The following is a 13,305-nucleotide window of genomic DNA, read 5'->3' on the forward strand; positions in this document are numbered from 1 at the left end:
AAAATAATATAAATTGTTAATTGTAATAAACAGTGATAACAGTTATAAACATGTGATAAGGTTTTGATTCCCGTATATCTGTGGTGATAAGAGAATATGTGATAGCTGATAACGGCTTCTGATGAGGGACATATGATAAGAGATCGCAGTGACAAACAAAAAGGGATGAAAATCAATATGGTTCTATTAATATGAGAATTTGATTTTGTTAAAAACATTCCAACTTGATAAACTAATAAATTCGAATTAACTAAAATATTTTTGATCAAGTTTCAAGCAATTTTCAACTGTCACGTTTCTGATTACTCAGCTTCGGTACTTATTTGAGTCAATTTTGAATGGTCGCCCCGTTTAATCGATTTGTAAGTATTTCGTTAAACGCGCAGTTGATTACCCGAGAAAAATCCTATTTTGATGTCTGCCTTTTTTCTTAGTCGCTATCAGATTTAATCAACTCTTGTTTATTTTTTTTTTTTAATTAACGTTTACAATTAAAATTTCAAACAAAGGCCAACGGAAGTGTACTCGACTTTTGGAGAACTGCAGCATTTATTTCTTTATTCCCAACAGTTTTATTATTAAAAAACCGTTATATTAAGAAACGAAAAAAATATGTATTTATGTACATCGAGTGTTTGTCACTTAAAAATTAATTACTACATTCTCCGAATCGGAGACCGGCAGCTTTTTCTCCTGAAATATTAATTCGTCCGGAAAAGTAATAATTTTGTATTAAAAAAAAAAAGAACGACTGGTATTGTATTTTGCGTTTTACTTAATAAAGGACAATCTTGAATATCCTCGGTCTGCCCACTCCACAATCATCTTATATACGACCAACAATGGTTTTTTTTTTTTATCAAAATCTTGGCGCTTCGCAGTTGGACTTCCCAGAAAATTTTAACGAAAACCGCGATGGCGCGTTTGTTGGTTTTTCGCTAAAAAATGTGTTCACATTTCCATAACTACACAATTTATGCGGTCTCTTTCCTGTTATGATGAAAATTTGAATAATTGTTTATTGTCCTTTATTTTAATTAAATCGAAAAACACATTTTTTCCCCACTGTTAATGTGTTCCGGGAAAGTCTTTGGGCCGCCGTGCTCTATCCTCTCTTACACCGCAACTGTCAACTGTTTAAATAATCATAATCATTCCCGTGGCGCCTATCTAAGCAATATAGAATGTATACAAACACACGTTGACCATTAGAAAGACTTGCTCGCAGAAAAAATATATGTTAGTACAAATTTCAATGAAAATTTACCAAAAAGCTGCTGAATGTAACGTTAGGTAAGATTGGATTCATTTTAATAGAACCACGTCAAGTCAACATGTCTTCTGGCATTACTACACTCATCCGCCTGTCTCTATCTTGAACCGCCTCGGTCTCCCCAGCCATCAACTCCTAGGGTTTTTAGATAAATAGATTTGGTCTTCTTCCTTTTCCAGACCAATGCTATTCTAACTGCTCCATTATGTCCTCTTTAAATTACAAGTATATACCAGAAAAATGTGATTTTCAATAATTTCCCAAGGAAATCCCTGATCGAGTGGCAGTCTCGCATCAGGAAATGTCTTCCGCATCATACAAAAAAATACCATCTGCTCACAAAACACACACACACACACCAGACCGGAGCAGACGATACCCGATCCGTATACAAATAACACCGCCCGTTACATATTATTATCATGCCTATAGAGACCCGTTATGTTTTATTATTTTTTTTTTTTTTGTCAATTTTTATAAGTACACACGCACCACTTCACGTCCACGGTGCTAGCGTCGGATTACACCGTGCAGGGCGCACCTGTCCCCCCCCCCCAAAAACGTTTATCCTTTGAGACAATACCTGAACCGACAACAAAATATTATTGTTAAGATCTATATTATACTACCGGGGGTGTTGTACGACCAAAGACAGTGCAATGGACATGATGTCTTATGGCTGGGGCTGGTGGGTAGGGGATGGTGACAGAAAGTCAGCTGATCTCAAGACAAGTGCAGTCCCTGGAGGAATGCCACGAGCACCATTAGGTGTAATAAATATTATATACCTTACCGTTTAATTTTTTTTGAAACTTTAAACAGCTCTGGATAAACTAAAATGTCTCACACAATAACACACACACACATATGAAGACATATTAATATTATAATACTGCAGTGTATAACGTTACACGGTCGGGTCGGCACGTGCAGTCGCGATGACGGTCAACGGCGGTCACGAACCAAAGCGGCATACACGTTGTTATTGTGGTATTTTTGATTTGATTTTTTTACCAAAGTCCAAAAAAAAACCGTTAAACACAAGCATGTTTCGACAAAACCCAATACATAATAATAATATATTAAACGAGAGGTCGTCCAAAGGTTTTCCCACTAAGGTCGGACCTAGACACTAGACGTTCCACCCGTTCGAAATGCCTTTTAAAATATTAAAAGACTAAAAAAAAAAACACCTTCCTTTCGCCGAAGGAAACATTTGTTTAAAAAATAGCACTATACTTAAGTGTGGAACGGTACACCTTGAACAGCGCCCACTCGAAAAGTCACTAAAATTATGTAACAAATCATTTTGCACATAATTTTAACCACAGATTAAAATATAAAACCAGATAGTACACTTCACCAGTGAAACGATAGATTTTTAAATTAGGATTTTTGATTGGTTTTTATCAAATTATAGTGCCGAAAATATTGTACACGGTATATTTTACAATGATAAGTTAAACTGATAAGAATGACTGATAACAAGTGCTTGATTACCGAAGGTGATAACGTTACATAGGTGTTTGATAACGTTTTTTCTACCACACTGTTGTACAAAAGGATTATTTTTCAGATATATTTATCTATCAGACTATCAATGTCAGTATATAAACTGTGTTTGTTATATTATTGTGTCCTTTGAGTGACACAACAAGTCGAAAATCGATCATTTTTTGTGTTGTTGCATAATATATGTTTTAATTATTTTTAAAAACTATGTATACCCATCTACACCACAAACGGACATTGAACACAACAAACAGTATTATCGATTGGATAAATTTTAATAATAATAATATTATTTTTTACGTCATACAAAATATTGCCTCTAAAAAATGTCAAATATAACATAACCGAAACGCTGAAAAAGAAAACTGGTTTTAAAGTATTATCACTGCTTGTGGCTTAAGTATGATTTATGATATATTATATTATATCCAAGCAGTCGAAGAGTAGGCGAAATAGGTATTAAATGTAAAAAAAAAAATATGTTTTGTCGTTGCTTTATAGAAATAAACCGCAGCTCTTATTTACCGTTAAACGCACTCGTTGTTTACATCTATATGTGATATTATGTTGAAATCGCATATTATTTTTATGAAATGTATAAAAAAAACCAACAAACACAAAATCGTTTTGTGTATTTGAAGAGCGAGTAGTACACGTTTTTTTTTTTATGTTTACTTTAAAACACAACAGATTTTTTTTCAGGGGGAGGGGCTAGGGTTTTTTTAGCCCTTGGCTTGTACTAAGAGTTTTGAATTAATAAAATCAAACATTGTGGTCTTTGTAAGGGCAAAGTGTATTAACCGAGAACAGCGTGGAAATGTGGTCATTTGGAGTACGATAATAATTATTGTAAAAGTAATTCAATAGACACTAACATATATAAGATACATTTTTTTATCCGACTTGTCGATTGTACTGCCTATACTTCTAGAATTCAGGCGCTGCACTTAACCTTGCACATCATCGACTACACGTCGATTGACGGTCGTTGACAAAACGATTAAAAACATATATTAATATTAAGACCATGAAAAAAATAGCCCTATCATTGTCGTGTGTGTGTATTATATCGATTATATATATACACATATATTTACAACCTTTAACTCAATGTTGTTTCTGTGAACGATTGCCTATACAACGCGCCTTATAAATGCACTATTTAAAATGCACTAATAAAGGGGGAGTGAGTGAATGAAAGGTGTTAACTGACAATATTTCAAAACCGTTCAGAGGGCAACGATTTAGTCAATATATATAATAATCTATTCAAATGCTTGGAACTTTTTTTAATTTTTTGACACACATTCGACCGTTCTAACATTTTGCTAAATTGTGTAAACACTGACTTTCGTTCAGACCATTTTTTATGACAATTCAAATTTAAAAAATTATTTTATAAAAAAAATGTCAGTTGGCGCCTTTGTCCACCACTTACCCCTTTGATTTTTTTTATATTACTGTGAGTATGATATTTTGAACTTTTCAAAACCCAAAAAACCCTACCGAGCTACCTAACTAAGCGTTATGGTATTTTGCCCCTCCCCTCCCCTCCTCTCGCCGGCGGGTAATTTGGCAAAGTGTCCGCGTGTGTTGGCGGTGGCGCGTGCGGATGGCCGTCCAACGTCCTTGCCGGCCAGCGGAACCCGCGCGGGCGGCGGCGGAGGTGCCGCGAGGTTGCGAGTACTCCCCGGGTCCGTTATACGCGCGCGGTTGTGGAGTTCAGCGACCCTCACCGACGGTGTACGCAATGAGGAGGAGGAGGACGTGGAGGAGAGAAAAAAAATCTGTGTGCGCGCGTGTGTACGTGTGTGTGTGTGTTGGCCGTCGTCGTTTTACGAGCCAAACAATAATAATATTACACGTTGGCGGCCGCGGCGGCGGACAGGTGGGAAGAATAGCTGCGGCGGCGGCGGTGGTGGCGGGGGTTTCGCTGCGAAGATGAAGCGAAGAATGAATCCCCCTCTGCCGCAGCCGCCGCCGCCGCCGCCGACGGATGGTACCGTTTTGTTGTCCCGTTACGTGACCGACCGACCGACCGACCGACCGGTAAGCCGCCGGGATGACGTCACGCGGTCGGGTAACCCGTTATGTACAGCTCGCCAAGGTATTTTTCTAGTGGCCGTACCTACCGTTAGGTCTCGGTAAATAAAAATATACCTTATATATATATATATATATATATAGGTATATAATATATAATAATAACGGCCGGAGTCGGATTTTTTTTTTCATTTTACATTGCCGAATTTCCGATTTTTTTCCCCCGGCCGTGCGAATAGCTTTTTATAATAACAATTACCGTGTAAAATAAGTATTACATTTTATTTTTTCAAATACATAGAACGATTAAAATAAAAATATAAACGGTTGCATAACCGCGGCGGCGGCCGCTATATTATTATTATTATGACGTATGCCGCCGGCGTATGCGTTTGTGCGGTTTTTTTTTTTTTTTTGTATTTATTTCCACGAACGTTGGCCGCAGAAAAATATAATACAGGCTAAGCGGTCGATACGGACAGAGCTTTGCACGCGGTGTGTGTATATATATATATATATATATATATATATATATATACATATATATATATATTATACATATAAATACAAACGTCAACAACGGAGTGGAACGCCTCCACTTTCCCCTCCAATCGAGCGTAGGGCGCGCACGCCTCGGTGATCGATCCGGCCACTGTGCCAACCCTCGCCCTCTGGCCGCCCCCTTATTTGAAAATCACTCCCACGCCCGTTGCAAACCCCGTTTGTAGGGTATTTTCGGTTCAACGCGGAAAATGCATTTACCTACTGGCCCCGATGTTCACCTACATATTAATTCCGCGGTCACGACTCCGGCCGAGACTACCCGAACAACCCCCGTTTTTTTTACATTTTTTAAATAAAAGACAAAATACAAAACGCTTTTCGAAATTTAAAAACGACAATATTCTATTCTATTGTTTTTCTACAATTATTATTAACGTTTAATACCTGTGCTGATGGACGCCGGCGGCGGCGGATGCGGCGGTGTCTCGGCTGCGGCCGCCGGCGTGTCGACGGCGGTGATGGCCAGCGGCTGAGGAGACGGCGGCGAGGCGGCGATCGGCTTGGCGTCGCCGGCTGCGGCCGCCGCCGCGATGGCGGCCGCGTTATTGGCTGCCGCTGCGTTGGCCGCGTCATTGGCGGCCGCAGCGGCCGCGACAAGAGCCGCGGCCGTCGCGGCCGGCACTATGATGATGGTGGTCGTGGTGGACGTGTTGTCGGTGGCCCGGGGAGACGCGTTTACGACGGCAGGCCGGACCGTTCCGGCCGCATTGTCGTCGTGCGGCACTACGGCTTTGGATGCCGACCGCAGTACGCGCGGCGACGACTCGGACTTGGGCGCGCGGGACGACAGGGTTTCAAGCGCGCGAAACGGCCGCCGTCAACGTACCGCCAAAAACGACGGCCGTAAAACCCAAAAACGATAGTAAAACTGTTAAAAAAAAAAAAAACGATTCGACGACGCGAGCGGGTGGAAAAAATAAAAAAAACTGGGTGAAAATGCCGAAAACCGAAGTCGGGCACACGACGCAAGCGAGTACCTGCACGCCAACAACAACAACAACAACAAAACAACGGCAGCCGCGGCGGCCACGAGCAGGCCGTTCAGATGCGCCCCGGCGAGGCCGTTGTAGTGCGTGTGCGTGTGCGTCGGCGTAGGCCTGCGACTGCTATCGACAAACGCCGCCGCCGCCACCGCCGCCGCCGCAAACATCCCTTAACAATAATATTATCATATATGTATATGCCGATTCCCCCAATCGTGCACTGCTTGCGGCTTGTGCGTGTCACACTCTGTACGGCGGCATTAGCATAATAATAATTGGTTTGTGCCAATACATACAGGGTGTTGCGGACGCTAATTTTCTCTTAAAAATAATCGCGATTTTGTAGTTTTTTTTTTTGAAAACATTTTTGTCATATGTTTTTTTTTTTAAATATTATAAAATTTAGTTAACCCTCTTTTTTTAAGTATTTTCTAGAGCACTGTTAAATATTTAAATACTAAAGTAATACATTGAATTAGCTTTTTAAATTGACAAAAACGTCCTAAAAATTTTCACTGGTCGATAAACAATTTTTGGACAGCAGGAAAGTGTGCAGAGATAATAGAACTCTGTAAATAACATCAACCTCAAAATATCTTCCTAAAAGAAAAGCTACATACTTTCAGTTATTTTAAAAGAAAAACCGTGTCCCGTTCTTAATGAATTGCCGCCCTGTATTGTTGTGCATTACTGTTGTGCCCAGTTGATGTGTCCCACAGCCCCCAGAGTGGTTTGGACAGATCTTAGGCAAATAGCTTATAAATCAACGTGGGATTAACTTGAAAGGAGTAAAACTAGCTCCCTTTTAGTAACAAATCCAATAAACGTGGAATACCTATTTGGAAATCTAGTAGTAGATCCAAATCATAATTATTGAGTTATGTCCAAATTAAAAAAAATCCCCAGATAAATAATTAAACAAAATAAATAGGTCACTCGAGAAATGTGGAAACTTTGTTTAAAGGAACAACGACGCTTTGGAGACTGCTTTGAAGATTGCACTTAAGTGTTTCGAGCGGCAACTTTATTATAACAAAGTCGAAAACTTAAACTTTTGTTTTGCCCAAAAAGACAATGACGAATATTCCTTTTGATAAGTACTCTTAGTGCGGTTTTTCAATACTTCATCGTGGCGTTAAAGTAAGCATAGGAAGTAAAATCGACTAAAGTTTACCTTTTTTTTTTAATGTGCCTCGTCTAAATATTATTGTCATACCGGAAACCAACTGTTTTGAAACGATTATTAAACGTCTAAATAACGGATCGTACAAAACAAACATCGGTCGAAAACGTCCAAGAGGAAGAATTGTTCAGCTCTTTTATATAAATTATAAATATTTTTCTGAAAATGTCGACCGGTCAATAGAGGATATCCTTATGGCGATAGTTTCCATAATAACTAATACACTTGGCATGCCATTCGGAAAACACACTTTCAAAAACTAGAAAATTGCAATAATTTCAAGGAAAAATAAATACCCTATCCCAACCAGAAAGTTGCATTCTAAATTTCATTCTTTCAAAAGGTTCAAATCGTTCCGACGTCTCTACACGAGTTGTCAGCTTTGGCCGTTTTGGACCAAACCCTTTTGTTTTTTTTTTTCTAATTTTTTTAATTTTTAATAGTTTTAAGTAGTTTTTTGTTTTTTGTTCCGCTGCGGTTTGTACAAAACGACCATCGCGTTAATATCTCCTCGTCATGGACAGTTGGACGGTTTACGCGGATTTCAAGGTTGTATATCGGCGAGGGGGGACTGAGGGGGTCCGAGGGGGGTCCGAGGGGAATGACCTGAGAGGAAAAAAATTACCGTTTTGATCGCTATGATTCACACACATACACACACACCGGCCAACAGTGACGCCATCCGAGCTATTGGAAACCGTGTAAGTCATTATTACCTATAATACACGTGTGTGTGTGTGGTGTATATTATACTTGAGCAAAGCCCGTGCGATTAACGACAGTAATCGGAAACTATATATATATTTATTACACACTACTATTGTTTTTTTTTTGGAATAGCTTTGGTGTGACGTTCAACCGAGAGTATAATACGATATTGTTGTTAAATAAACCCAAAGCCCATCGCGGTGGTGGTGTCCAATGTCGATTGCCCGTCAAATGTAATGAGATATTATTATTATTATTATTATTATTATCAATTACCGTACACTCGATTAGGGTTTCGACGGTCACGCGAACGGACAATGTTTCAAAAAAATAAAAATCAAAAAGTATATTTATTTTGTGTTGTTTTTTTTTTTAAGATTTGCCCAAAAGGCGGAAAAACTCAATTGGTACCACACTGCCGGGCTGTCCTTTTCCCCCTAAGGTACTTGATAATGGACATTTTACTTATGTGCGGCGACCCCCTGGGGTAAAACATATTTTCGAGTGTACAAATTGGAATCCACAGGGAGCTCCTTTTGAATCTGTTCTTGTTGACACGAGCGGTTGTGTTGATTTAATATTGCACGACAAAACGGCCAAACACACGGTCGTTTGACAACAACATTGCTACAGTGGTGAAAATCAAAAGCGGTGATTGTAAAGGGGCGGGGGGAGAAAATTTAATTTGTGTCGTGAGTGCGGTTTATTGCAATTGTTTATTTTTATATAGAAAAAATGTAAGAAAAATAGGTTAGGTTTTTTTTGAAAAAACTGCCACTGGCATCTTTTCTCAAAAACGTAATTATTTATTATTCATCCGAGATAATGCGTGGCGGCTAACCCCCAACAACGGCTTTGAATAAAACCACTTCCGGTTGCTGGTACAAAACTCAAAGACGGTTTATGCAACGATCGAGACACGTTTAACAAGATCAAAGCTTCATTTTATCAAAAAAACATATTTAACACTTTTAAAGTGAATATGCGTTAACTTTGCGCGCCGTCTTGGCTTAGCCGGAGACGTCCAATTTATAATAATAATAACATTACATAAACTGACTTGATATATTGTTGTTTGGCGTTCTGGAGAGGTAAACAACACTAGGTATATATATATATACTATGTTAACGGGAACTTTTTCATAACTGCGCAAAATATAAAATTATATTCTTCCCTCGCACTATAGTAGTAGTAATAATAATAATAACAATGTACACAAACTGCAGCTATGTATATACACCGCCGGCAGATGGAGTGTATCAATTTCCGGAAAAACCAATTTACGGTATAGATACCTGCCGGCCTTATTACATCCGTAGCATTTTCAATTTCAACTTTTTTAATAAAAACGCTTTTTTTATTTTAAATTATCTTTTTGGCGGCCCACTAAAACCCACCATTGTTTTTCATATCTTACACAAACCTTATGTTTTCCACAACGGTCGAGAGTAATACTAGGGACTTGAGTACCTATACTTGATTTCGATGGGTCTACACTTGTTAACTCCACCAATATTCATTAACAAACTTTTCTCACTTCAGAGCTTATCGGTTTTGGTTGCAAATCAACAATTAAACATTTCCAAACCAGTGCATCTTCTGCACACAAATGGAAAAACAGAAGATCCATTCAAACAACGGCATGCCTAAATTGTCAGTGTAATGGTCACATCAAAAGGCACTGTGTTGTATGATGCTTTCTTTTTTAATGGTATAGTCATATTCCTACCAATCCTATGCAAATGTGACTGCATCACTGCACAAAACATTACACCTGATCCAGGTACATCTAACCTGGAAGACATTCTTTTCCAATTCTTAGACGGTTTCAAATCCGTTGTGAAAATCCTCTGCTCGCTCTTATCAAAACTGTTTACCTCCACTGGGAGGTCTCTTCATTCTGTCAATCCGTCCACCCTGGTAATTATATCTAGTGTGCTTGTGTACGTTATACTGTAACAAATTCGTTTGGTAGTTAAATCTCTCAAAAGCCGACGGTTGAATTCCTAGACGAAGACCAGTTTGACCGCAAACCCACTGGATGAATAACTGGATTCTCGTTAACCGTGTACACATGTATACATTATCAACGATAGATAATGTTATTATTATTACCGCAGCCGTATCTGATTACAAAAACTAGTCAGCGGCCAATTGAAATTGTACTGTTACACGATGGACAATACAAATTTGTATCCGGTATGCCGCCGCCCCGAGGACGAGCACAGCACAGCACACACACGGAGATGGCCAAAGCCGACCTAGAGCAAAGCATTGTACGGTCGGTATTGACCATAGGTATTTGGGTAGCTCTGTTGAAGTATTGGACGAAAAAAGCACCTTTAATCGGAAATCCCATTCTTCCCAAGCAAACCGATAAGACGTTGTACTCTGACGATTTGTCAGAGATATTGGTTGCACAACATGGTGATTCATTATGCATGAGATAGTCATTTTTTTCTTACAGCAATGGTTTCACTGCCTTCACTGGGGTCAGGTCGAACCGGGTAGGTAATGGAAAACGTAGAGTAGGGTAAAACAGTAATATATAATCTCAATTCAGTGCAGAAAATGGTCTACACGTTATGATGGGTGTAGTATCTAATATATTATGTAGCTCTAATGTCAAATGAGATATTCAAAAATGTGAAAATGACACTTTTTTGCACATAATATCATCTTTTGGCTTTTAGCTGCAGCCACAGACTTTGGGAGCAATATACTTTGGGCTCGACGATGGCGCAGCAGGTAGGCGAACCTATGTGCAAGTCCAGTAACGACAAAGGTGCCGACTAGATACAAATTTCTCTATCCGGATTTGTCTGAGGAGCTTAACGCGCTCGAGCCTCTTAGCTCATTTTTTCCTATAATCTCCTACCACCGACTATCACCGGATTAGGGCCGGGAACATTAATTTTCCATTATATTTAACGGCCCGGCGTATCCGGTTTGGTTTTTGGGCGGAAGTCGTTTATCCGGCCAAATCACACACACACACACATTATTGATTGGCCAAAAAAAATGTGTAATAACAATACAATAATTATTATATTACTATATACCTATTACTGGGAGTGGATTCGATGATGATAATTTACAGTGCTAATAATTAACTAATTAAAATATAATAATAATATTATATGGTAAAAATAACGATCAGACGACGGGCGACTAATTAAGAAAAGCGACATGTTCGTCCGTCGTCGACGTTTTTAAGGGGAGGGGAAGGGGAGAGAGGGGAAATGGCGATATAATAACACATATTATTATAGTGCCTAATATTATTATTCCCATACACGTAGTGTGTGTATAGTATTATTAAAAAAAAAAAAAATAGGTAATATACAGCAAAAGCTGCCGCCGTCGCCGGTCAAACAATATATACCAATAATAATATAGAAATTATTAATTATTTTATTATTGCTGCAAATATTTTTTTTTTTTTGTTATTAGTAATTCGACCGAACCGAATTTTTTATAATTTTTTTATACCACACACACATATATATATATACATACATGTATTGTTTTTTGCAACTCCTTCAAATTTAGTCGACTCAAGCGAGAATTTAACGCGCGTGGATGAGTTTTTTTATTTTTCGGTTTTGTTAATTTTATTTTCTGATCGCAAGCACAATGACGACATATTATTATTTATAGTAATAACGTGTGTGTGTGTGTGTGTGTGTAATACACACTGTATACAATAATAATAATAATAATAATAATATATTATAAAGCGATGATCGCGTGCCGCCCTGGGTCGTCGTACCCGCGCGAATGAACGGTTGTTAAAAAAAAAAATTGTTAAATTGTCGACAGAGTAACATAATATGTGCACACTTATATGTATAAATTGTATTTTTGCGCTGACTGCGCTTGGATCACTACTATTAGCATATTCATACATATTATTAGTGAATCGTTTAGAATTAAATATATCATATAGTACACTATTTAATTGTGCACACGATTATAATGTATGTACACATTTTTGTTTAATATATATTGTATAAAAACGTTTTTTCCTTATATTTATGTTTTTAATGAATGACTTGGTTCTTACCTCGTATAGTGCTCGGCATGTTGATGGTCGTTTATAAGTGATCGGATTGGAAAAATAATTAAACAAATTTGTAAAAAAAAACAACCGCCTTTAAAAAAAATGTCTTAAAAAAGTGTGTTTCGTGAAGAAATGTTCGTCAGCTGCTGTTGGCCGTCGAGCTTTTCCGGTCGGCCGACTGCTGCACTTCCGCTCGGCGTGGACGATAAACGCACGGCAAAGGCCTGCGGGACCCGGTCCTTGTTACAGGGACGAGCGCGACGACGGGCCCGGACATGGCGTGGACGACGGGCGGCTAGTTCCGTTGCGCATTTAAAGTGACGATCGATGGACGACTTATCGAATATCGTTAATAACAATGTATAATATATGTAATATTATTATAACGGCCGGTGTGATATAGTCGGCGATCGGTCGGCAATCGATTGATTAATTAATTTAATTAAAAAAAAACGCAAACTCACAATGTGAATCGAGCGATATGTTTTTTTTTCCAAAAAAAAAAAAACCAATTTCCGGGGGAGTTTTCGGGCGGCGGCGAAAATTTTAAAAACGGCGACGACTGAGACGGCGACGGCTACGACCACTGACGACCACGACAGACATTGAACTTGAAACCGCGGGCCATCGAGGTTGGTTCCGTGGCGGCGGCAGAGGCCCGTCCATGGTCCCCTCCAGCCGGTTTTCTTGAGCGGCGGCCGCTCTCCCTCCATCCCTCCCGCCTCCTCCTTCTTTGCCACCGCGGTTACTCACCATTACAACCCGTTCTTCTTTGTGCGCGCGGCGCGTATCGTGTTTTGCAAACCGGCCGTGCCCAGGACCGCAACTTTCGGCGGGGGCACCGCGGGCGGGGGGTGGAGGCACGTAAAAACACAACGCGGATTTTTCGCCCCCGCCGCCACCGGTACCGGTACCGGGTTGGTTTGCGGTAAAAATCGTGTGACCCACCGTGTGCATACTATTATTATTATTATT

The 13,305-nt window shown here is 39.3% G+C and overlaps 1 protein-coding gene across 2 annotated transcripts in view; it reads right to left on the minus strand.

Annotated features, from left to right (window-relative positions):
* LOC126836977 (probable nuclear hormone receptor HR3) overlaps positions 1-12,940 on the minus strand; it is a 48,531-nt gene extending 35,591 nt beyond the window's left edge. The window contains exon 1 of one of the 2 annotated variants that reach the window (XM_050570701.1): positions 12,334-12,940. In XM_050570701.1, coding sequence (XP_050426658.1) covers positions 12,334-12,352 — 19 coding nt within the window. In that variant the 5' untranslated portion in view covers positions 12,353-12,940. Of the gene's footprint in view, positions 1-5,776; positions 5,854-12,333 lie in introns of those variants that run through there. The other variant, XM_050570703.1, reaches the window with a different exon arrangement.
* Between the last annotated feature and the right edge of the window lie 365 nt (positions 12,941-13,305).

Source organism: Adelges cooleyi, unplaced genomic scaffold (genome assembly GCF_023614345.1).
Source record: "Adelges cooleyi isolate 19-005CV unplaced genomic scaffold, UGA_ACOO_1.1 ACOO_flye_CR_arks_rails_tigmint_CR_PRNA_247, whole genome shotgun sequence".
Classification (NCBI taxonomy): Eukaryota; Metazoa; Arthropoda; class Insecta; order Hemiptera; family Adelgidae; genus Adelges; species Adelges cooleyi.